This window comes from Anabrus simplex, chromosome 7, assembly GCF_040414725.1.
Source record: "Anabrus simplex isolate iqAnaSimp1 chromosome 7, ASM4041472v1, whole genome shotgun sequence".
Classification (NCBI taxonomy): Eukaryota; Metazoa; Arthropoda; class Insecta; order Orthoptera; family Tettigoniidae; genus Anabrus; species Anabrus simplex.
Window position 1 is genome coordinate 142,164,305 of NC_090271.1, and position 26,545 is coordinate 142,190,849.

The window sequence follows — 26,545 nt, forward strand, 5'->3', positions numbered from 1 at the left end:
TTATTTATTTATTTATTTATTTATTTATTTATTTATCATGGTGCAGGTGCAACTAACCAAAGATAAGCTGGATGCTGCTCGTCTAGAAGATCTTACAGACAATGAGGAAATGTTGGCCGAGCTGAAGCGACGGCATGAGCGTGAGAAAATGCTGATGTTGGAGGAGAACAAGAAGCTTGTTATGGATCTAGAAGCTGTAAGTATTTGAATGAAAATGATATTCCTGTTTTTTGTTCCATGTGAACTAAATTGGTGTTTAGTCGGTTGCTTTTCTCACTTTGCACTCTCCTCTTTGAGTGTATAGCAATGCCTGTGTCCAGGGGCTACATAGTCTAGGCAGTAAAGGCTTGTTCATTTCACCCAGAAGGACGTGGCTTTGATTACCCATCAAAAAATCAAAATGTTTCAGAAATATTTTCACTTCTGGATTGGCGCTGATGTTCATTCAGACTACACTAAAAACTGAGTACCAAGTTAATTCCTGGGGGCAAAGACAATCAGTCATAGAGTTAACCACTCCATCGCACTTAGAGCAGAGGTTACGCAAAATGGAAGCCTTTACGTTCCATTCCTCCAAAGGCATTCGTCACCTGTATGGAGATGACTTTCTTAATATCTCTGTTCACTGTATGATGTTATCTTTAACATCTGTTGTTTCCAATAGTAGTTCAAGAGCATTCCTGTAAGCATATGGTTTGGAAACAAATTGATAGTTCTCCTTTTGATTTAGGAAGTAAGTGGGCAAGGAAGAGTAACAATAATAACAATAGAAATCTTTATTGCAGCCAATGGCCATTATAATGAAAAACGTGTAATTAATAGTATTCATTAATACTGTTCACTTCACAGTTTATTAATCAAAATAGTCCCCTTTGCACACACTAGGGAGGGATATGTAACACATGGTTTCCCAAACTGGCTCACATTTTCAGTCTGATGTCGGTTTGTGAAATTTCTTATTTATGCATACCCTAGGCTGAAATCCATGTATTGTAGGTCGTGTAACTGCATGTCTTAGCTCGTAATTTGTGTATTTCCAGTCACATGTCGCAGCCATCTAAAACTATAACGAACTCACAAAGATGCACACAAGATGCTGTCAGTTGGTACAATTAATTTTGTACACATATATTCACAATTTAACACACACACAACCTTAATGACAGTATCACAACAAAACACTTCGCTTCGAGAATATCAACAAAGCACCCATTATTAAAAACAAATACCAATCGCTGCACATGGAGAATACAACTTTGAAACACAGTTGAAAACAGATGGCTGCGTCATGCTTGTCGCTTCAATATGGAGACTGCAACTACAGCATGTCACTACCGAACAACACCTCGTCAGCCAATAACTTCCAATGAATAACTAACTTACCGTCAGGATCATCTCCTTATATATATGTGCCTGGCCAGGCTTTTAGAAAGTGACATTACAAAATATATCTTTGCGAAAATTCTGGAGTTTTAATACATAGGATATAATGTATACAATATTCTCAGTCGTTCTCGTGCCTATTACCATTCTGGAAGTTACAGTGTGTTTCACAATTATGGATTACAATTTATATATACAGGTAAGAATAAATTATAATGTTAATTTACGGGTATTTGCATTAACACATTGCTGACCGGATGCTTGAGCTTGTCACATACCCTGTGGACCGGACATTTTTCTACTAAGCATACTGGGGTGCACTTGATTATAAAAACATAAATAAATATTAAACCAGTCAATATTTTATCTTTAAAGTTGGTATGGGTACTCTCCAATGCCCCTAGTAATATTGGATCTGCCTCTACAAAACCATATTCAGCGTCAATTCCTAACACATCATTAATGTTTACATCGTTGTCGTTGTTAGAATCACTTGAATAAATAAGCACACTAGGTAAATTACGGCCTTTAGAGGCTTGAATATCACTTCCGCTATCACTCTCACATTCGGTTTCCACTAATTCATTAGACTATTTCCATTTCAACGATCATCGGCATATAATTCTTCTAAAATATTGTCGTCAGCTAACACCGTATTCCGCGGGCGCTCCATCTTGTCATTGACTGAACCGGCAGAAAAAAAATCAACGTTTCGAAACTAAATCAAAGAATAAAAGAGGCCGTGAATAAAAGAAAAGTGGCAGATATACATCTACGATTTATTCTACTCAATGTGCACGTCCGAAATAGTTCAAGATATGGTCAAGAGATGTCACAGGAAGACCGAAAACAATGTCGTGAATAAAACCGAGATTTCTGGGGGCCCGTCACCTACCGCTGGCGAGCGTACTACGAGATTTCTCGGGGCCCGTCACCCATGTGTTAATTGAACTGATATAAATGTCTATATACAGAGTAAGTTTCATGACATAACCTCAAAAACAACGCAATCATATCTTATGTACACATGATATAATACATAGGATATAATGTATGCAATATTATTATTATTATTATTATTATTATTATTATTATTATTATTATTATTATTATTATTATTATTATTATTATTATTATCATCATTATTATTATTATTATTCAAGCTGGATATCTGCATTAGTTACCCATGGGCGAGAGAATATTGTTTTCAAGTTATACCTGTACCTGTTATCACACTTGCATCAATATCCCTCCTATAACTTGAAACAATTTTCACACTTGTCGACGTTGCCTTGGTCGTAGGTTGTACCTTGTTTCTTCCTCGATGTCACTGGATGTGCTCTCCTCTTGACCAGCATATGCTGTGTCGGGGGTCGGGGATTCCTCGCTGCCAGCGTCTTCCTCGACGATATTCAATGTGTTTACCTCATGATGTTCAGATGGTGCTGTGTCATTAGTACCCTCTCCTCCAGGCTTACTCTGTATGCACAGCGGTTTGGTGACTCGCCACAACTCAGATGCGTGGACCTTGACTGGAGGGTTAGTCTTCAGTAAGTAGACCCCATGACCCAGCTGTTTATCCACCGCGATGGGACCAACCCACTTAGGTGCAAGACCTGCGTGAAACCCTCCAATCTTATTACTGACTGGGTGGTTACGTCGCAGTACTTGTTGGCCCGGTAGGAACATCTGCATCTCTTCGACATCTTGAGCCTTGGCCTGGGTAAGGGATCTCTTCGCGGCCAAAGCTTACTTCTGCTTGATGTTCTGCTGCTGCTGCTGCCACTCTGCCAGGGAAACAGCTACATCATCTTGACCTGAAGTGGATGGTGGACGAATCTCGCAATCCCCAGTGCCGTACAGCTGTCAACCAAGAATCGGCTCTGCTGGGAAATAGCCGGTGACACGGTCGATGCGTCGTCGCAGGGCAAAGAGTGACTGCGGTATCTGATGGTCCCACAGTCGATGTTCTTTGTCTATCAGATGGACTCGTAGCATCCTTTTCAGCTCCTGGTTCCATCGTTCCGTTGGATTTGCCCTTGGGTTGTAGATAGGGGTGGTCCAGTGCTCCGCACCCTATTCCGTCATTGTTTGCTGCCACTTACTTGACGTGAACTGACTCCCATTGTCTGACAGAATGCACCGTGGATAACCATAGTGGCTGAAGACCTTGTCTTGTAGCGGGCATGTAATGCGTCCCGTCATGGCTTCAGGTATCGGAAAGGCCTCAATCCATCTTGTGAAGAGGTCAGTGATTACTAGGAGTGTTGTTTTACCCCGTGGTGTTCTAGGGTAAGGACCTATCAAGTCCAGGGTTATGACCTCCCACGGGCGTTGTGGCCATCTTACTCGTTGGCTGGAATCTGCCTTCCTGTTGCTCGCCTTGGTGCAGGCACAGATGTAGCACCCCGCCACGTAGTTCAGGATGTCTCTCTGTATGTTGACCCAGAAGAATCTTCGTCGAATGGACTGATATGTCTCTTCACCTCCTGCACGTCCGGCTTCCGTGCTGTCATAGAACTTCTCGAGGATGTCCGTTGTGTGATGCCTGGGGATCACCACTACTACAGGCGTGCCGGAGAGGTGCGATCTGTACATCAAGAGTCATCCGTCAACTTGGAAGTTCTTGTAGCAAATCTTGAATTCCCTTGGGACAAGTCGACTATCGGTGTTCTGTCTCCTAATCCACTGCGTCATCACTCTGGTATTTTTGTGGGAACTCCCTCTCGACGATGGTGCTCCTAGCTTCAGGTTTCTTTCGCCTTGTGCCCAGATAAGCTGTCTGCTCCTATGTTCGTCGGTCCTGGGACGTGACATACATCAATCAAATTTTGTGATTAACAGGGCCCATCGCATCAATTTAAATTTTGAACTGGGAACCGAGTTCAACCATTTTCAGAGCGGCATTATCGGTGTGGAGCTGGAACTTCCTTCCCTGGAAGTAGCCTCTGAAATTGTCCATGGCCCACACCACGGCTAAAGCTTCTTTCTTGGCAGTGCAGTAGCGTTGTTCGGTGGGGGATAGCTTCCTGCTGGCGTACTCGATGTTCCTTCCGCAGTCACTCCTCTCGTGGAATAACACTGCTCCTAAGCCGGAGTCGCTGGCGTCCGTCTGCAGGCACATCTTCCGTTGAGGGTCGGAATGGGCTAGACCGGGAGCGTTGCATATCGCAGTCTTAATGCCTTGGAATGCTGCCTCTTCCTTCCTGGTCCATCGGAATGGGAGGTTGTCTTGGAGTAGATCGGTGAGTGGTATGGCCTTCTCTTCAAAGTGGGCATGAAGCTGCTATACTATCCACACAAGCCGAGGAATTGAGGTACTTGTCGCTTGGTCCATGGGTGTTCAGCTTCTTCGATAGCTCAGTTCTTCTCCGGTTGCCTTTACAAGCTTTCAGAGGTTAGGACATGGCCAAGATATTCTATGCGGGACTGGGGGAAGTGACACTTCTCCAGTTAGCAAGTCAGTCCATGAATCTTTAGTCGTTCCAGCACTTTCCTCAGATATACAAGGTGTTCTTGAAAATTCTTGCTGTGAATTAAAATGTCGTCGAGATACACTTCACAAAAATCTTCAACATATCCTGATAATACTTTATCCATCAGTCGCATGAAGGTGGCAGGAGCATTCTTCAGTCCAAAGGGCATTACTGCAAACTGGTACAATCCTCTCGGATGTCATGAAAGCAGTCACGGGTCTAGAACTTTCCTCAACCTCCACTTACCAGTATCTGTACGTGAAGCCCAGCGTGCTGAAAATCCTAGACCCACTTACTTGTTTCAGCGAGTCTTTCAGGTCAGGCTGTAACCGTACGTATGTACGATCCCCGAGTTTTTAGGTTAGGAAATTTTCGTATATAGTTTGTTAGGTTAAAATCATGTAATTTTGTTTATTTACCATGTAAAAACGTAATATTATAAGAAGAATGTATAGTTAGGGAATATTGCATATGTTCATCATTATATTTTGTATAAATTTCCGTTTGGGTAAGAGTCTGTAAATATGGCCTAGCCGTAAGGATTGTGCAACCGGGAAAACTGCGACTATATCGGGAAGGACGGTTGAAGTCAGTTGGATGTGTTGCAACAGGTGGCTTGAAAACACGGGGTACGGCAGGTTGTATCGGTTGAAGAATTGGAGTGAATCAATGTGGACATACATGAGTGGACGGTCTATGTCACATCATATACTCGATAGCCAATGCGAGGGCTTTGTTTTGAGCGAGGTTTGTGTTGACAGAGTGACGCGGGAAGAAGTGCTGGTGTGAGCGTTGCTACCACTAAACTTTTCAGGACGCGATTACCACGTGTAGCAAGCACATATAAGTGGGTACGCGTGTGCGGCGAGTCACTCTGATTCTGATTCTCATTCTCATTGTGTTTCTGACTCTGATGCTGATACTGTGTGTTTCTCATTTGTACTGGTCTGCGGGAGCAACGTATTTGCGCAGTTTGCTATACGATCTGCTATTGTACGTGAGTATCTGTTACGGAGCGATCATGGTATAATCTCAACAACTTACCGGCTTTGCAGTGGACTTTCTGAAAAAGAAAGTGTTTGTTTGGAACTTGTCTCCCGAGTATGCAGCTTCAGTTGATGAAGAATTTTGCTATTTGCTTGCCTCTGGAGATGTAACACTTTCTGTCCAGCCAGCAATTGGAAAGAATTCAAGACGTCGACGAAGAAGTGTAAATAAGGTTAGGGATGCTCGTCTTAAGAAGGTTGCATCCATATGTAGAGAAATAGTCGTACTTTTCTCTACCAGATTAGAATTCACGGTAACAGTGGAGTGCGAAGGGGCTCTTACCTGGAGGTATGTTAAAAGTATAATGATGTTCTATGTTTATTGAAGATTTTAATGATGTGTAATTTGCCTTTGTAAGACGGCAAACGAGTAAATCTCGTGAAGAGATGATTTTGTTGGGTGGTATTGTGTATATTAGCTCTATGTAAACAGCAAGCACTAAGTGGGTTGCATAAGTGTTTATTTTTTGGTGTTTGTCACATATTAGTTCTTATTCTGGGAGTAAAGTCATAGAATCAAACTTTAAGTGAGTCTTTTGTCAGTGGAGTAAGGCTGAACCTGGCATGTTACCCAAATTTAATTTCAGGGGTTATATAGCAAACAGGTAAGGTTACAAAGCAAGTCTGGAGCCTCGTCAGCCTGATGACCGTCGCCTTGAGAGAGAGAGTGGCTCGTTGCTCTACACAATTAAATATTCCTGCAATTGTTTTGCAGGTGGTGCCCATTATCCTTGTTATTTTCACTTAGTTGAGTCAACGTTTATCTGTTCAGTATTTCAATAAATTGCAAAAGTTACAAGGCATGGGGTAGGCATCACTAACGTTCTTCTCGTTCAACCTGCGGAAGTCCACACATAGTCGATACTCTCCATTCTTCCTCTTCTTCTTATTCTTCTTCTTTTTCTTCTTCTTCGGCAGGACGATAGGTGAAGCCCAACAGGATGTAGAGGGTTTGACGAGACCTTGCCCTTCCATCTCTTGAATCTTCTGGATGACAAAGTTGTGTTTATTCAAGTTTATTGGATATGGACATTGTTTGATAGGTGGGGAAGAGCTAGATTCAGTGGTGTGCCTTACCGTGGTAGTCCATCCTATTTTATTGGTGATAACTTCTGGGAAGTCCTTCAAGTTGTGTCTCAACTCCTCTTCTTCACTCGGTCGAAGATGTGTTAACCGAATATCTCCCAGGTTTACGTCAACTTCCGTATCCTTGCGAGTCCGGAGATTTCCATCGTGCCAGGCAACCCTCAGACGTCTGTCTTTTCCCAAAAAGACTTCATGAGCTGCATAGTCTAGGATCACCTTGTATTCCACAAGAGAGTCATGACCTAATATGATGTCAGGTATCAGGTTCTGAATCGCTGCAACATCAGTTACCATAGGCATGTTCATGCATTTAGCGGGTTAGGTTAATCTGTCCTTGGATGGAATAGGTTACTCCGTCCGCTGCTCCCACTACCTTTCCGAGGTGGTGAGACTTCATAGGCGGTAGTAATCTGGCGACAGTCCCGGTGACAAATGAATGGCTTGCTTGGCTGTCGAGTATGGCTTAAAAATTCTCGTTGCCAATCCTTAATATGGTGGCTGGGTGGGGTTGGCCTATTCTACTCTCTATCTGACCAATCCCTCTCCTACTTGACCAGAGTTGCTTGTCTGTTGGGTCTTGAGGCGCATTCCTGTTCCTGGTCCCATCCCCCCTCAATCCAGAATGGGCTGGACCTAGTTTACCGACGTCAAGGCTGGGCACTTGTTCTTCAGTTGTCCCGCTTTTCCATACTGGTAGCACTTCCTAACTGCACTGGGCTCTTCCATAGCTTTGCTCTTCTGTTCCTCCTCCAGCTGGGCAATGGTTCTGCATAGTTCATCAAATGATCTAGGTCGTCATACTTTCACTAGAGGTCGAATCTTATCGTGGAGTAGCTCTGTGATATCCGGTAAGATCTCGTTTTCACTTCCTCCCAGGTGCAGACACTTAAGATTTAGTACTTCTGTAGGACGAAGGCGCTAGCCCTCATGCCAGTGGGTTGTTCCTCCGTAGTTTCCCTTTCATGGAGCTCGTCACCTCTTTGGCATTAAACCCAGCGAGGAATTCCCTCTTGAAGTCCGTCCAGTTTAGATTTAATCCCTTCAAGTTGTCCCACCAAGTAGCAGCTTGCCCCTTTAATCGCGGTGTGATAAGTTGCACGAAGATGTCCTGTGCTAAATTAGTCCCTCCCAATTGGTCGACCGATCTCTCGACGAAGCTAGTCAGATTCTCCTCTAGTCACCCGTGGAATTCCAGAAGGCTTTCTATAATCACCTTTGGGTCTAGGTGTCCTGTATTGCTGGTTAGTTGTGGATTGGTTAGAGGTGTGGCGGTATGTCCAGTTTGAGTCAATCTATTTTCTACTGCGTGAAGGATGCTTTCCCTTATGTTCTTCGCATCTCCCTTGATGATACCAATATAATGGTCCGTTATTGGACATTATAAATTTTCCAGCTAACTCATTCTTGGTTGCCTGCGTTTCGCCCTCGTGTGCTAAGTTAGGCTCGTCAGTTGGGACTTAGCACACCACCCAAGACGCAAGGCTAGTGCATACCGTGGAGGCCACTGCATAGGCTATTTGAAGCCACCAGCAGTGCCAATGCACTGTGAGAGCTATGTCTCATTTCCAAAAATAGATGCCTGCTTGGCCATCAAATGATGTAGATGTTGATTCCCATAGGGAACCTAAAATATTTGTCCTGAATGAGTAAATTTATAATACCAATATAATATATAATATATAAATTTATAATACCAATATAATATATAATATATAAATTTATGGTATTATAAATTTACTCATTCAGGACAAATATTTTAGGTTCCCTATGGGAATCAACATCTACATCATTTGATGGCCAAGCAGGCATCTATTTTTGGAAATGAGACATAGCTCTCACAGTGCATTGGCACTGCTGGTGGCTTCAAATAGCCTATGCAGTGGCCTCCACGGTATGCACTAGCCTTGCGTCTTGGGTGGTGTGCTAAGTCCCAACTGACGAGCCTAACTTAGCACACGAGGGCGAAACGCAGGCAACCAAGAATGAGTTCGCTGGAAAATTTATAATGTCCAATAACGGACCATTATATTGGTATTATAAATTTACTCATTCAGGACAAATATTTTAGGTTCCCTATGGGAATCAACATCTACATCATCTCCCTTGATGGTCGAAATCCGTTTTTCTATCCTTCCTTCAACAGCAGAACTACAGCTCCCAAGATTTCCCTCGACAGCAGATATACGGCTTTCAAAATTTCCCTCCGTTAGAAATCCTCCCGTCAACCTGTTGTTTTATGCCGGATACCTGGATTTCCACCCTCTCCTTGAGGACCAAGATATCCCCTTCCAGTTGGGTTACTCTACTATCGATCTGGTCAACCTTTTCCAGTTTTGACCTGATGTCCGTTATCTGCTGAGTTACTTGATCGGTGACGTCGCTAATTTGCAATGAAATTTTGTCAGTTATGGTTGAAACTTGTAATACTAGGCCCTGTTCAACTTTGTAAACCTGCGTATACAATTGTGATATTTGTCCACTTAAAACTGAGTTAGCTTGAGAAATTTCGTCTGAAATTTTGCCTGAAAGTTTGTCATTTACGTCTGAAATTTTTACTGTTAGGCCGGAATTGACGTCTGAAATTTTGTTATGTAGTGCCTGCATCATGGTCATTAGGTTAGAACACATTTCTGTTATATTTACCTCATCTTCTGATGTTATAAACCTTACTTAAAATGGTCCACAGAAGCGTCTCTACGCTATAAAAATTTTAAGAATTGGATCTGAACTCCACTCTGATTTATTCCCGACGTTCGAAATATTTAACACTGATAAATTTTCTCTACTACTCTTCTTGTTTCAACATAGCAATTTGCTGTAGACCTCACTTGAAGTGAGCAATGTATTAATGTACCATTTGGAATTTTCAGCTACATTTTATTCATTAATGTGTTAATCAATATGTTTAGGATCTATTAGTTTTCTATTACGCCCTCAACTCCACGGGACACCTATTTGCTATATTTAAAGAAGGACTTTCAGGAGGGTGTATAAATTTTACGACTATCCATATTTTAATCTTTAAACTATTGTCAACCATTTCGCTCAACGTTTGTAACATCATCATCACATTTATATTTAATTTAATTACAATCAGGTACCTGATTATTTACCTTTCAGTTCGAGATATAGGCTGATGATGCTCTTGATTGAAGAGCGAAACATGTTCCTACAGTTTTAATTCACTTTTTAAAATTCTTTTTATGTATTGAAAAGGTGGAACAAATAAACTTTCATATTTATTTGACTTTATCTTCGTTGACTTCGATGCAAAATTTTCCTGGATCTTCTCCCTTCTCCATGAGATCTTCCCGTAGACGTGCCTGTAGCGATTTCTTCTTCCTGTTCTTCGGTAGATTACTCTTGGTAAGTTCATCTTTGAGTTGTTTGATGTATTCTCTAGTTAGTACGACTTGTATTTTGAACTGCAGTACTACACTCGCATTCACTTGTAAAATTTTACGTTGTCGTCACGGTTACCAGTTAACTTATCCACAAAGACGCACATTAAATGCTCTCAGTTGGTACAATTAATTTTATTCACATATATTCACAAATTAACACACACACAACCTTAATCACAGTATAACAACAAAACACTTCACTTCAAGCATATCAACAAAGCCGCCATTATTAATAACAACTACCAATCGCTGCACATGAAGATTACATCTTTGAAACACAGTTGAAAACAGATGACTGCGTCAAACATGTCACTTCAATATGGAGACTGCAACTACGGCATGTCACTACTGAACAACATCTCATCAACCAATAACTTCAACACAATAACTAACTTTTACCGTCAGGATCACCTCCTTATACATATGTGCCTGGTCAGGCTTCTAGAAAATTACATTACAAAATATATCTTCTTAAAACTTCTGGAGTGTCTAATCATAGGTTATAATATATAGAATATTCTCACAATTGAACTAAAAATCTTGTATGTTCCACCTTTTCAATACAAATACAATGTTGTTGGATGGTATTTACAACATATATTTTATTGCGGAACTATTTTTTGCTCTAATTTAGATGCCATCATCAGCTGCATAATAAGTAAAGAAAAACTTGGTTATATAATAATGTATGACAACATATTGATATACTTAACTTCTTAATACCAATTTTATTTTAAGTTTAAAAACTCTATTTTACAACAAGATAACCCTTGTGAGTCAAAAATATAGAATCTCATCTCTAGGTGATGAGTTGTCTTCAATTTTCAGTGATGGCTGTTATTCTATACACTCGTAAAAATCAAGTTCGTATACAATCTTAAAATTGACAAATTAGAGCTGTATCCAGTCCTATATTGTTAAATGTTCATACCACAGATATGTTGCTAGCTATTTATTAGATAAAAACTCATTGTGTTCATTAAAATGCTAAACAGCACCATTTTCTGAAGTTTACTGATATATAGAAACGTTGTAAAATAGAGTTTTAAAACTTGACATAAAATTGATATTAAGGAGTTAATTATATCAGTATGTTGTACATTATTATATCGCCAAGTTTTTCTTTACTTATTATGCCGCTCATGATGGCGCCTAAATGAGTGCCGAAACTAGTTCTGCGATATAATTAAGGGCCTTATTTTTTGGTGAAATAAACTGTTGATTTTGGTGTTAAAACTAACACTATTTCGATAGGTATTTCGTGAAATAAATTGTCATATTGATCGGTGTTTCTTGTTAAATATTTCTTATGGTGTGGGGGTAAATCTAACTAATTTTGTGATTAGGGGTTTTAAAGTGAACACTTGTAATGTATTAAATTGTTATTAAACCTTAGAACAACAAAATGTTGTAGAAATAAATACCAATAGGCCTATATAAATAACTGAAACCTCACAATGAAGTTAGGCGGAAGTTAGGAATTTATACGTAGCCTACACGTTTTTGCCGGTCCCGTGGTGTAGTAGTAGCATGCCTGCCTCTCGCCAGGAGGCCCCAGGTTCGATTCCCGGCCAGGTCAGGGATTTTTTTCTCGATCTGAGGGCTGGTTCGAGGTCCACTCACCCTACCTGATTAGAACTGAGCAGCTATTGACGGTGAGATATCGGCCCCGGTCTCGAAAGTCCAGAATAATGGCCGAGAGGATGCGTCGTGCTGACCACACAACCCCTCGTAATCTGCAGGCCTTCAGGCTGAGCAGCGGTCACAGGGCAGGCCAAGGCCCTTTCAGGGCGTTAAGTGCCATGGGGTTAGGTTTGGTTCTACATGTTTTAACATTTTGAATGACTTGTCTCCAAAGTAAAAAACTACGCATGGTTTCAACATTATCATTATTCAGAGTTGTGCGACAGTCAGAAAGTATGTTTTTGTAAACAAAGCAGCCCCTTTTGCTGATTACATTAGACGTCGGAAACCATAATACTTGCGAACACTTGGTGCAATTCCTCCTAAAACTTCACTAACAATCTCTTCTTTCTTCTCTTCTATCAGACGTGCTTTCACTGCATTTTGCAAAGCCATATATCCCTTGAAGACATTCATGGATATGCTGGTGCTGCCCAGCCGGGGATGAGTAACTAAGACGGTTAAGGCGTTGGCTTTCTGAGCCCAAGTTGGTAGGTACAATCCTGGCTCAGTCCAGTGCTTAAATACGTCAGCCCCGTGTTACTAGTTTTATTGGTGCGTAAAAACCTCCTGTGGGACAACATTCCGACATCTCGGCATCTCCGAAAACCGTAAAAGTAGTTAGTGGGACGTAAAAACAATAACATTATTATAACTCAACTAGGCGATTTATTTATTTATTTATTTATTTATTTATTTATTTATTTATTTATTTATTTATTTATTTATTTGTTTATTTGCTTTACGTCGCACCGACACAGAGTGGTCTTACAGCGACGATGGGATAGGAAAGGCCTAGGAACTAGAAGAAAGGGGCCGTGGCCCTAAAACCCCGGCATTTGCCTAGTGTGAAAATGGGAAACCACGGAAAACCATCTTCAGGGCAGCCGATAGTGGGGCTCGAACCCACTATCTCCCGATTACTGGATACTGCCTCCACTTAAGCGACTGCAGCTATCGAGCTCGGTGCGATTTATTTAGAATAGGCCTACTAATATCGTCATATTTTATAATAAAGTCGGTATTATTTATCTTCCCTTTTATGTTCATCCATGTACTCATGCCAGGATTATCCAATTTTTCTATAGAAAATATGGCTTGCATGGATGCTTTTGTTGTGTCTATTACAAATTGCTCTCTATCACTTTTCAACTCCTTTGCAATGTGTAAAGTATCGCCGATTGTTATTTGCCGCTTAAAATTATATTCATTTGCTTCATTCTTCTTCTTTTTGTGTGTTTCTGATTCTCTACAGTATTTATCTCACACATCTCTTCATTTTCATGTAATACGAACATTACAGTACTTGCACATTAGAATCTTTCTTGCAGCATCAAATACATAGAACGCCTCACTGTTGTATTCCTCGCCCCTCGGAAAAACTGTTGTGACTTTAGTTTTCAGCATTTTTGTACTTAAATGCTGGACATTTGCTGATAAAGGTTCATAAGTGCCGAACTTTCAATGCGAAAGAGTATAATGCGCACTGCTGTATCTACAACCGATCTTGCTACGACCACAACGCCATTTGCTGTAATCGATAACAGATATCGATTTTTAATGATTGCCTTAGAGATCGCGGAACTGAATACACATACTTCCGATACACAGGGCTCATCGCTTTGTGTGCATTTGTGTAGAGAATATACAGCGCTATCAATCAATTGAGAAGAAACTGCTATAGTCGAGTTCTCAAAAGCATTTAAACGTTTATTGGAGATCTTTTCCGATACGATTTCGCATTTTTCTTACCAAGTGCGGTATATTTCGTAATTATTTGCGTGATTCGCGTAATAAACAGATTTTGCGATATTTCGCGAGTTCATTTCGCTAAAATATGTTACGGTACCTACAAGGTCATATAAAGGCTAGAAAGAAGATATGAAAAATTTCGTGCTTATCTCTATTATCAAAAAATACGGCCCCTAAATATAATATGTTATAAATACCATCTAACATTGTACTTGTATTGAAAAGGTGGAACCTACAAGATTTTTAGTTCAATTGTGATCTCAGTTCAATACGGGCAAATAAGATGAAGTTCGTTACGTTTAATAGAATATTCTCAATCGTTCTCGTGCCTATTACCAATCTGGAAGTTACAGTGTGTTTCACAATTACGGATTACAATTTATATATACAGGTAAGAATAAATTATAATATTAATTTACCGGTATTTAAATGAACTGAACTAATATAAATGGCTATATACGGTGTAGGTTTCATGACATAACCTCAAAAACAACGCGATCATATCGTATGTACACGTGATGTAGTAATAATAATAATACTGCTACTAAATGGATGTAACACTTCACAGCTATACATACAATAATAATTGTAAAATAATAATAATCATGAAATAATAATTATAATAATAATTGTTCGAGCTTGATATCTGCATTAGTTAACCATGGGCGAGAGAATATTGTTTTCAACTTATACATGTTATCGCACTTGCGTCACTCAGAGCAGTGCATTGATGTAGGAGGTACAGGAAAAGAAGAAAGAAATATGTTTAGGCGAAACATTAATATAATTGGTTAGTTCTTGGAAACAGAAGAATAATTATTAACACCTGAAGATTATATTTGAAGGACAAATTAAAGTTTTCTTAATTGATTTGCTGAAAACACTGCTGTTTCAAGTCATTATTTAAAGTTTTTGGTGCTGATTATCTCACAATTTGTGTTACAGTTCTAATATAAAATTTTCATCATATTAGTTTTTTGGTATCCTATCTATACTAATGTTATGAAGAGAGAGAGGGGGGTTTGGGGGGGGGGGGGAGATTGTAACTTTGTTTGCAATTGGAGGGTAATCTCAGGAACCATTCAACTGATTTCAGTAAAACTTTCACCATTAGGAAGCTTATTTCTTGTAGATTATTATAGGCTGTAGCGTAACTAGGAAGCAAACAATTTATCTTAAAGTTCAGCAAGTAAACAATTTTGCATATTTTGAACCTTTAAAAGTGAATGTGGTGTGTAAATTATTGTAGATATATCAACATTATTTGTGGTACATTTGTAGCTCTTAATGAATTCTACAAAAAAGTCTTTAACTCCATATGTTGATTTTCGGTACATAGCTTTGCAATAAGTGCTTTTATGGTTACTGTTTTTAGGTTTCATTTCATCAAACGGTAAAATGTATGAACCACTGTTGTAAAAACCTTCAAGATCTTATGAAAATGAACCACCCAGCAAGGGTGGGTAATGATTTGTAGTACCTGCTGCAATGTGTATTTTCGATCAGTCGTATCAATTAAGAAGTGTTTAAAATAACATCTAATGCTCACTAATTGCACAGCGTTATTCAAATTGATCATTAGAAGCATCGGTAGAATGTAAAGTAGAAGAATATCATACAATATTCCTCTTAAAGTATCAGCAGGATTTTAAAGCGTAGATAAGGAAACAGAAGGATGGCTTAAAACCTGATTTCTTTACATTATTCTCCTTGTTTATGGTAAATTCATATTATGTTTGTAACTAATATATTCTTGTATTTATTAGTTAACAGAGAGTGTGAATCGATTGCAGAGTGAACGACGCCAACTAGAAGATGAATATGAGGAACTAAGGAGTAAAAAAGATGCCATTGCCCAGTGGGAAGCACAAATAAGTGAAATCATTCAGTGGTAAGTTACAGTCGGACATTGCCAGGCATAAAAATTTGGAATTAATAGTATTTGACACACACATTTACCAAAGCAGAAAACCATGAACCATTGTTTATAGGTAGTTGTATTAAAATATGCACCACATTGAAGACACTTGACATTTTGAAAAGTGTTACCACACTCCTAAGAGTATATTGTTGCTCACACCACATCATTTTTATGAGCAGTACATATGTCATTTCATAAAAGTGAAAGACTTGATAATTGATATTACTTTTGTAGAAGAACACATCATTTGAAAATGTAGAAATGGCACATAAGACATAAGATTTATTCTGAAGCCTCCACCTTATCAATACATTTGTTTACATACTATTTATTCACAGTACCGGTTTCAACCCTTCAAGGGTCATCCTCAGCTGACAATTAAAAATATAGTTCTTTAAAACACATGACAATGGGAAATATTGTACAGTTGTGACAATTGTCCAATTCAGTAGACTATCTAAAACAAATGGTACAATTAAAATAATAAAATAAGTCCTCTTTTCTTGGATTATAAAAGTATTACGTAGTATAAAAAGACATGTCATTTGCAAATGTTTTTGTTATTTTGATCAGCGTAAAAATTGGAACTTGCAATGTTGCGTATGCACTGATAGTAGTATTCTTGAAGTGTACACTATTGCGTTAAAACTTTTGACTAATTGATTAAAACATTTCGGATGTCTATTCTTGTGATAACTATATTGTTTATTTCACCATGTTCCTCTGCTGGTAGTATGAGCGTCTTGGAATGACTTGGACACTCTTTTTGAGGAATTGGGTAGTTGTCTAGTGTTCCAGTTTGAGGCATTGTCAATATATATGTACAAGATTCATAATATATACTAATGCTGACTTGATAGTAAAATGCGTTTTTAAGGATGAAAATTTCTTTTTAGTGACGTGCTTCTTAATTTGATGTTGTATAATTTAGTCAAGTGTCAATTTGTTTTACAATACTTGAAGCACTCGGTGTGCTGCCGTGTAATGCACAATACTGTCAACATCTATTATAAATACGGCCTACAACATAAAAGGAAGAAGCCTTCACGCTATCTTTCAAAATTCAAGACTTCAAGTATTGTAATCTGGAAGCGTTCTTTGCATAACTGCAGCTATTGAAAGCCAAACCCTTAGTTTTAAGCATATTGCTTGCTTATTTTCCACATTTATCACCTTAGGATTGACCTAAACAGCTGTAAATGAGATAAGAGAGATTGCATTGTTCAGGTTAGGTATGCTATCAAGTGCCCGCATAGTGCCAGAAGTTCCACGACGGGAAGTTTAAAAATAAATAACAGAAAAGTTTACCGCATTTATGGATATATACAGGTGTGGCGATAATGCATTTTATTATCATAATTTCTAATGTCGTACAATTATTGTCTCGATTTTTTATTAACGCATAGTATGTTTTGTTTGTCGTCTCCGAAAATCTTTAAACGGAGAGATAAAATTATTATTATTATTATTATTATTATTATTATTATTATTATTATTATTATTTATGAGGTACATTGGCGAGTAAAACAATTGTTATGATTGGACAGGTTTTTTTAAATTTTTTTTTCTTCATGTTTTATACCTACTTCTAACCAAAAAAGCTATTTTGGCCCGAGTTACGAGATATTGAACGATCACTTTGTTAATGATTAACGTATCCACAAAGATGCACACGAAATGCTGTCAGTTGGTACAGTTATTTTTTCACATCTATTTACAAATTAACATACGCATAACCTTAATCACAGTATCACAAACAAAACACTTCGCTCTGAGTACATCAACAAAGCTGCCATTCTAGACAACTGCCGATCACTTCAACATGGAAACTACAACCACTGCATGTCAGCATGAGGTCACAAGTATATTCTTGTTACACCATAACTCTACTGAATAATAACACTACCCAGCATGATTTTTGCAGCAAAGCATCTGATATGGGTTTTTAACTAAATAAGGTCTCCTTATTTCAGAAATGTCATTGGTTCCATTGTATCACATCTAGTTTTCGTGTTATTGGCCATTTACTGTCTGAAAATCAGTATTATATTACAATAAATGCTAAATATTTCATTGTAATTTTATAATCAATAATTATTCATTGCTTATAATAATTCAAGACAATATTCAACTATTTCAAAATATAATAATAATAATAATAATACTAAAAATTATAAATATTTCCAAAATTATCAACATTTTTCAGTACTTTTTATATGCAACATTAGAGTCTATCTCTTATTTTGATATACCTATTGCGAGAAAATGTGACGTGATACATAGAAACGGACAACAGATTCGTGTTCAACAACCCAAAATTAGTTGTGATCACCTATCACACCTCTTGCCGCAAAAAAAAAGTTTGAAAATGCTGGGTTGTGTAACTCATCGTTCGCATTAAGACCATCTCCTTATATATGTGTCTGACCAGGGCTTCTAGAAAGCTACATTACAAAAAATATATTTTCGAAAATTTTAGAGTGCCTAATACATAGGTTGTAATGTACAAAATATTCTACAATCCCTGACTCAGGCGGCAGCACGCCGGCCTCTCACCGCTGGGTTCCGTGGTTCAAATCCCGGTCACTCCATGTGAGATTTGGGTTGGACAAAGCGGAGGCGAGACAGGTTTTTCTGTGGGTTCTCCGGTTTTCCCTGGCATATTTCATTCCAGCAACACTTTCCAATATCATTTCAGTTCATCTGTCATTCATTAATAGAGCCCGGATTTTTAGGTTTAACCTATTTTGTTCCTCGCTATTTAATTCACAAATTTTGATATATTTGTTCGTTTCACACTTCCTGGAGCAGAATATGTGAATTTCATTGCACGTAAAAAAACCTAAATGAGGGGTTGACACCTAAAATAACCTAAATAGCTGTTTTACCTTCTTCAAATAATGTTATTTTCCCTGCATTGTAAAAATTATTTCCACCGCAATTACAAGCAGTAGGATGGAGGTATTTCATGTTACTACCATTAAATGCAGCACGTCCCATGCTTCCCACTACATGTGACATCTGGTGGCTCCTTGCATCTGATAGGTCAGGAGGAACGTAAACAGTTTCGCTCCCAGTCGTCCATAGAGAGTACAGTCGGCAGAGTGTGTCGTGACTGGTTCCTGCAGTATTTTCTAACCATAATTGGTGTATAGCGAAACAATGCCTTAATCACACTTATTGAGAAAATGGATTGCTACAGATGGACACTTCACTACAGACGGTCGAGTAATCTTCTGTCAGGCATGTTCCAAAGAAGTAAGTTTCCCGTAACTGATCTAAAACCTGCATTGCAATACCCTAGCTCGCTTACTGAAGAGTACTTAGGATTTGGATTCTTCATTTCAGGATAAATGCGAGCAGAAATCCCATCTTGAGTAGCATAAATCTGCAGCTGCTCACATGGCTAGCGTAGCGAGGAGAAATAAGTCCAGCAACGACAGTAAGCAAACGTTTATTTCTTCCACAGTTGGCAGGTCTGAAGATAACTTTAACTTTTGCCTATGTCAGGCGTTGGTGTCTGCAAATGTCCCATGGAACGCACTAAGTAACGCGACCATGAAAACATTCTTAGGAGACATCAACGGCTGCAGTATACCTAATGAATCCACTTTAAGGAAGAATTATTTGCATCCTGTTTACCAGAAGACATTAGATGAAATAAGAGAAGATACAGGCGATCACTATATTTGGTGTTCTGTCGATGAAACATCTGACAGTTGCGGTTGCTTCATTGTGAATGTGGTAGTAGGTGAGCTGGATCAAAATGAACCAGGTAATGCTCATCCAATTCCTTGTAAAGAAATAGAACAAACTAACAACAGCACAATAGCCTGCGCTGTGAGGGATGCTTTATGCATATTGTGGCCAGCAGAGAATCAAGATAGTAAGTTCCTTTTGTTAGTGACAGACAGTGCTGCCTACATGTTGAAGGCATTGCAGGTTCTACAGTCCTTCTACCTGAGCATGCTACACGTTACGTGCTTGGCCCATGGCCTGCACCGCCTTGCGGAGGAGATTAGAAGCAATTTCAGTGACGTCAACAGCGTGGTTTCTTCAGTCAAAAAGGTTTTCCTCAAAGCCCCAACATGTATACAGTTGTTCAAAGAGAAACTACCAACAACACCTCTTCCACCTGAACCGATACTTATCCGCTGGGGAACTTGGCTGTCTGCTGCTATTTACTATGCTGAGCACCTAGAAGAAATTAAAAATGTCGTCAATGACTTGGATGAAACAGAAGCTTCCTACATCACAAAGGCCAAGAAATCGCTCGAGTGCCCGACCCTTGTCGCTTCCCTAGCATATATTAAGACACTCTTTTTTTTTAATACCAGAAGCTATTCTCCAGTTGGAAGGTGCAACCTTGCCACTCAAAGATTCCCTGGATATCATTGGCAATGTTTCCAGAAGAGAAATACCTGGGCCATTGGGAGTGGCATGTTCTTCGAAGCTGCAGAAGATTCTTCAACGCAATCCTGGTTTTGAAGATATGAAAGTCATCAATTCAGTATCACAGGGTGAAACGTATTCAGGAAAATTACCCCTACAACTAATGCATTAGCATCTATGTACTACGCTCCAATGATGTCATGTTCCGTTGAAAGAACTTTTTCGTCATGTAAGAATGTGTTACGTGACAACAGGAAATCATTTACGCCAGACAATTTGGGTATGTACGTTGTTGTTTACTGCAATGACAAAAAATAACTTGCAAAGGAAACAGAAGAAGCCTACAGAAGAAGAACTACGAAAACCAAAAAATATGGCTGCCTGGAGGCAAACACCTAAAATAACCTATTTTAAGAATTTAAAAAAACCTAAAGTAAAGATTTATGCCACCTAAAAATCCAGGCCCTGTTCATTAATCATTGCCCCAGAGGAGTGCAACAGGCCTCGGCATCCAGCACAATTCCTATCCTCGCCGCTAAAGGGGGCTTCATTCATTCCATTCCTGACCCCATCAAAAGACTGGAAACAGGCTGTGGATTTCCATTTCATCTAATGCCTTTGTGGAAGTTAGAGTGTGTCTCAAAATACCGTAGTGGATTACAGATTATATATACAGGTAAGAGTAAATTAAATAATATTAATTTACAGGAATGTACATTAACTGAACTCATATAAATATTTATGTACAGCACGTTTCATGACATAATCTCACACATAATACGATCATTCGACTCCGTAAATAGTAATAATAGTAATACTATATGGATGTACCTCACAGGTAATAATAATAATTCGAATATTGTTTTCAAGTTATATCTGTTTATCACTCTTGCGTCATGATCTCACCTGCTATATTAATAGCAACAACCGTGAATATTTCTGAACTAAAGTAATCTCGTTTCCTCATCCCGAGGTGGTGCAGCTGTTTTTAGACGGGCCTCCAGTGGAAGGGAGTTGCATGTACCATTTTTACTGCATATCAATTTTCCTGCCATTTGTAAATCTCTGGTAATACGGTACCGGAAATCGAACTCAAGCTCTCGAGAACAGCAGCTGATTGTGCTAACCATTACGCTGGCGGACATTCTTAACTACAAAACACAGATACATATACGTGAATGATGTGTGCTCGCAATTCGGACAGAAACTATTCACCTATTTGTGCGACGCCAGTGCAACTGCAGTAGGCCTACACTACAGAGACGGAAATTTCTTAACACAGATGTACCGCATGACTTCAACGAGTGTTTTAATTGCGTGGGTCGTACGGACGAAACTATTCACAAGTTTATGCAATGTCATTAGAGCTGCAGTAAGGCTTGTACCCGCTTCGAAGCAGAATCGTTCTTCTCTGATGAATTACGTTGGGGGGTCTTGTATGCAAGATTTTTTTTCTTTTTCATTTCCTTCATCTCCATTAGCCAGGGAGGGGGGGTCTAATAAACCAGTAAATATGGTAATTCCAGCTGAGTCCTGTGGTATTTGAAGGTGTTCGAATACACTAGCCTCATATAGGTAGATTTAACAGGACAAAATGGAACTCCTGTGGTACAAAATTCTGGCATTTCAGCATATTTGAAAATTATAAATGTTATTGGGTTTTAAAACCAGCATTTCTTCGTCTTATTCTTAGAGGCTGGCCCAGTGGTCTAGGGGTAGCAAGCCTGCCAGGTTAGGGATTTTTACCTGGTGGTTCAAGGTCCACCCGGTCTATATTAGAACAAGGGCTAGTGAGATAGCCGCTTCGGTCTGCAAAATTGCTGAAAGGATTTATCACTCTGACAGTGCTTCACCTCATAATTTGCGGGCCTTCGAGCTGAGTAGTGGTCGCCTGGTAGGCCAAGGCTCATCAGGGTTGTAGTGTCATAGGTTTTTTTTTTTTTGTACAGTATTGTCATTATTACTATTACTAAGCTATCATATCTGTCTTTGACAGGTCGGCCATGCATCACGTTCAGTAAGTGGTTCATGTAAATAAAAATTTAAAAGAGCAATCCAGTTCACAGCTGAAGTGAGAGTATGGTCAAATTTGGTTAAAAGCAATTCTGTGATATGAAATGCTTGATGAAAAGTAAAGTGGCACAGATTCTCACAATTCACAAACAGTACTACTGTACGCTTGTGTTCTATCAATGCCAAGTACTGGAATGACCTGGCCACAGATAGTGGTGAAGACTATTCTGCTGTTCTATTCATGGTATAAACTGTCCATTCCTATCAGCTCTGAGTAGCTCAACTACTATGACAGACCATTGCATCAAGTACCAGAGGAATGACAAGTTAAAAAAGGAAATTTATCCAGCTACACAACTCCTTTCCACCAGTATTAGCATAGGTTGTTCCACTTTGCAAGGTAACTTTCCTACATAGTGCTCCAGATGCTGACATTCGGTTATGGCCCACTTTGGGAAAGAAAATACATTACAGTATCAGAACTGGTAATCTTTTTACTACGGTGTTAGCATTATATATCAAATACCCTCTAAATACCAAATACATCACACATTTCTTTCTATAATAAGGATATTGATAACCTTACATAATATGTTATGTTTGTGAACAGTCCTCTTCATAAATCGTTCCAAGATGAACAGGAGGTCGATTCTGTAGGATATTTGAGAACACAGGAAAAGACTCATCTTTCACAGTCTACTGGAATAGACAGAGATTGTTGGATTGTTACCAAGCTCCAGAAATAACCTTATTTTCCTGGCGTAATATTGTACGGTATTCTTTAATTAACACATAATTTTAACATGATTAGTGTTGAGAGGGGCCAGTCATTGTGAGCTTGCATTTGGGAGTTAATGGATTCGAACCCCACTGTTGGTAACCCTGAGGATGTTTTTCTGTGGTTTCATATTTTCACACCTGGTAAATGTGGAAGGAACCTGGTGTGCAGTCACCATATGTGATATGAGACCATCTGTACCTTAATTAAGCCCACGGTTGCTTCGTTCCCAATCCTAGTCCCTATCGCTGCCATGAGACCTGTCTGTGTCAGTGTGATATTAACCCATATGCACCCTCCGCGCTGACATTGCTAGGAATCTGCCAACTTTTTAGTATACAACCTTGGTGTTCCAAGCTTTCGGTTAAAACAGTATAGTGGGTGAACACCTGCATGTATTATCACTGGACCTGTTTTATATTATTGAGAAATTCCACGCTATTGCTCATGACACAAACAGCAGAACAATACAGAAATATAACACACAAAAAATCCCTTTGAAAACTTAAATTTTTCATTAATTATCTTACCTTAGAAGTTCTTTAGTGTGTGGTATGGCCTTAATTATACAACACGAGCGAATGATGAGATTCAAACTTACTATCTCCCAAATATGAAGTTATAGCCATATGTCTCACTCGGTATTATTATTATTATTATTATTATTATTATTATTATTATTATTATTATTATTATTTCTGAGGATCAGTTGTAAATTGTTCACATCCAGGTACCAAAAATGTAGGTTCCAATCCGGCAGCCATAATCTGATCTTGAGGGGCAGGAGAAAGTCTATTCGGCATTCCATGTCGTACGATATTACTACGCGAAAGATCTCTGGTGATACATTTCATGTTCATTAATGCACAGGATCACTAATAACTTCTTCCTTACTATCACTGCTGAAATCAGAGCCTAAAACACCAAGTAAGCTTTGAATTGCACTATTATGGAGCATATGGAATGAGCAAGCAACTTCCTTCTCAGCCATCTTGTCAACAACAGAATACAGATTTCATCATCATCATCATCTTCCTTCCAAGTATTGGGCCATGTGACCCGTTACGGTCTTGCATTTTACTTTTTGCAAGACTTGAAAGCAATCAAATGTCCTTCCGACGGGTTGCTAGCCTGAAGGAAGTAAGACCATTGGTGGGGCTGCCACCTCTCAGCTAATGGACTAGCTGAAATCACAGCATTTCCTCCATAATGGATGTAACGGTTATACCGCCGTGACTCTGTCAACAGGGCTGGGAACAGGTTTTTCATCTCGGGAAGGTGAGGTTGGCGTTTGGGCAGGAGAGGTTATGTCATAATCATCATCATCATCCTTCCAAGTACTGGGCCATGTGGCCTGTTATGGTCTTGCATTTTCTTTCCATCGCTTCATTGGACGTCCTATAGATCTCTGTCCTCTTGGTTGATAGCGTAGGATCTCCTTTGGTAGTCTTCCAGATTCCATCCTTTGAACATGACGTTTCCAGTTTTCTTGGTAATCATAGATGTAATTGATTACTGATTTCACATTCAGTCCCTTAAGCACATCTTCATTTCTTATACGATCCCATTTCGTATAGCCTGCTGTTCTGCGCATGAATGTCATTTCACGTGCTGTAATTCTGGAAATGTCTTGAGTTCTTATTGTCCATGCCTCACTGCCGTAGCAAAGCGTTGGTCTGGCTAAAGTGTTATAAAGACGTAAGCGAGTGTGTTTTTGGACAAGAGATGGCTTCATGATATGATTTATGATTCCTGTTGTTCTGGTAAATTTGGTTATTTTTGCAGAGATATCAATTTCCCCTTGGTAAGATAAATTGTATCCCAGATAATTGAATTCGTTGACTCTTTCCAAAATTTTATTATCTAAACAGATTTTACTTGGGATAGGGTCCTTCCCCTTAAAGGCCATTATTTTGCTCTTTTGTGGTGAAATGATCATGTCGAATTTTGAAGAGACTTTCTGGAGATTAAATACTGACCACTGAAGATCATCTTCTGATGATGCTACCAATGCAACATCATCAGCAAAGAGTATGGCATCTAGATGTGTGAGATATCTGCTGACTGGGATTGATCCATGCTTTTCATGTCTCCATTCCTGTATTTCTCGATCGATATTTTAATCACTCTTTGCCAAAGAAGCATACCAGAGCACTCTGGTGACACTTTCAGACACCAAGAACAGATTTCAAGTAGAAATGTTTCCAGAAAAAGCCAACAGATGTCACAAACGTCTCCAATATACGACCTTACACCCCGGCGTATCAAGCCGCTTGTGGAGTCCTGGCCCAGTCGCTCGAGTGCGTATCAGTCCGCTTACGGGTACATAGGAAACCAGTAGCAACGATATTCCGTACTTGCATTATGGAAGTTACGATAGGACTATTGCATGTACTTACTGTAATACAGGGTCAGACAAAAAATGCTGAGAGTTTCAGAGGCTGCAAACCTCTGGTTCAGTGTATCCCGGTGCTTTAATGACAGGGAAGAAAGCAAGGGTTAAATGTTCAGTACTAGTTTAATAGGGCAAGATTCTGCATATGGGCTTATATTCAGTAAAACTTTGTTTATACGTTTTCCAGGGGACCGAAGGAAAAACACATATAAGTGTTGAAAACTGTTTAAATGTAATTCTGTACATTTAAAGGAGTTATATTGCTAAGTATATATGGCAATATGAAACAATATAAACCCAAAAAGAAATGCACCCATATTTTAAAATATTGCAAAGAGGGAAAAGAGTCACATTACGGAATAAAGTAGTCCGTTACCTTGGTTTGTCTTTTGTTGGCCGCGGCCACGGCATGAACAGTATGGTCAAACCCGTACAATTCGGTCATTATTTCCTCAGAAATGTTATCGTGCATTACAAAATGCTTGATATGCTTGATAGTCCATAGAGCACTAACAGTATCATTAAAGTTCACTGAAGTATGCTACAGCTCTTCGGTATCATCGTTGTCATGATTACAGTCCTCACTCAAACCCCTTCGTGCGTCTTCAGCAATCCCGGAGATATAGTCATGGCTTCTGCAGTGACAAGGTTAGCATCAACATTTACGTAATCATCGAATAATACCTCCTCTTCCAGTTTCCTCCATACGCCGTCATTATCAGGATCATCGCCATTATCATTGATGATATTACGGTCATCATCAGAACTACCTCCAAATCCAGGTTTTTGGAAACAATTTCGAACTGTAAAATTTGAAACACGGTGCCATGACGTTGCGATGTAATGCATCGCCTATCAGAAGAGAAGAAAATAGTATATATTTATTGTTTTTAATTTGTGTGAAGACACAGGATTATTATAACAAAAACTCGGAGAATCGTGTCTTTCAAGGCTGCTTCTTGCTAGGCAACTGGACTCGGCTACAGAGTAGCTCGTGTGAATTCCGTGTCACCGAGTGGTGTAGCCCGCCGTGTTACTTAGCTACCTTCCCCAGCCTACTGTCAGTTTTCATCTTCTTCCTGCCTTTTGTTATTGTCAAAAAAGAAAGAAGGAAATACAGCGTCGTATGTTTCATTCACATCCTATATTGAAATTATTTGATTATTTATGTGATGACCAAGTTTATTAGATACTTCAGGATGTCAAAGAAACCTTT

The 26,545-nt window shown here is 39.2% G+C and overlaps 1 protein-coding gene across 8 annotated transcripts in view; it reads left to right on the forward strand.

The window, feature by feature from the left end:
- Positions 1-26,545, forward strand: part of gek (serine/threonine-protein kinase gek) — a 736,940-nt gene that overhangs the window by 370,668 nt on the left and 339,727 nt on the right. For all 8 annotated transcript variants that reach the window (XM_067151353.2, XM_067151356.2, XM_067151355.2 and 5 more), the window contains 2 exons: positions 47-196; positions 15,597-15,721. In XM_067151353.2, the coding sequence (XP_067007454.2) occupies positions 47-196; positions 15,597-15,721 (275 nt within the window). The remainder of the gene's footprint in view (positions 1-46; positions 197-15,596; positions 15,722-26,545) is intronic.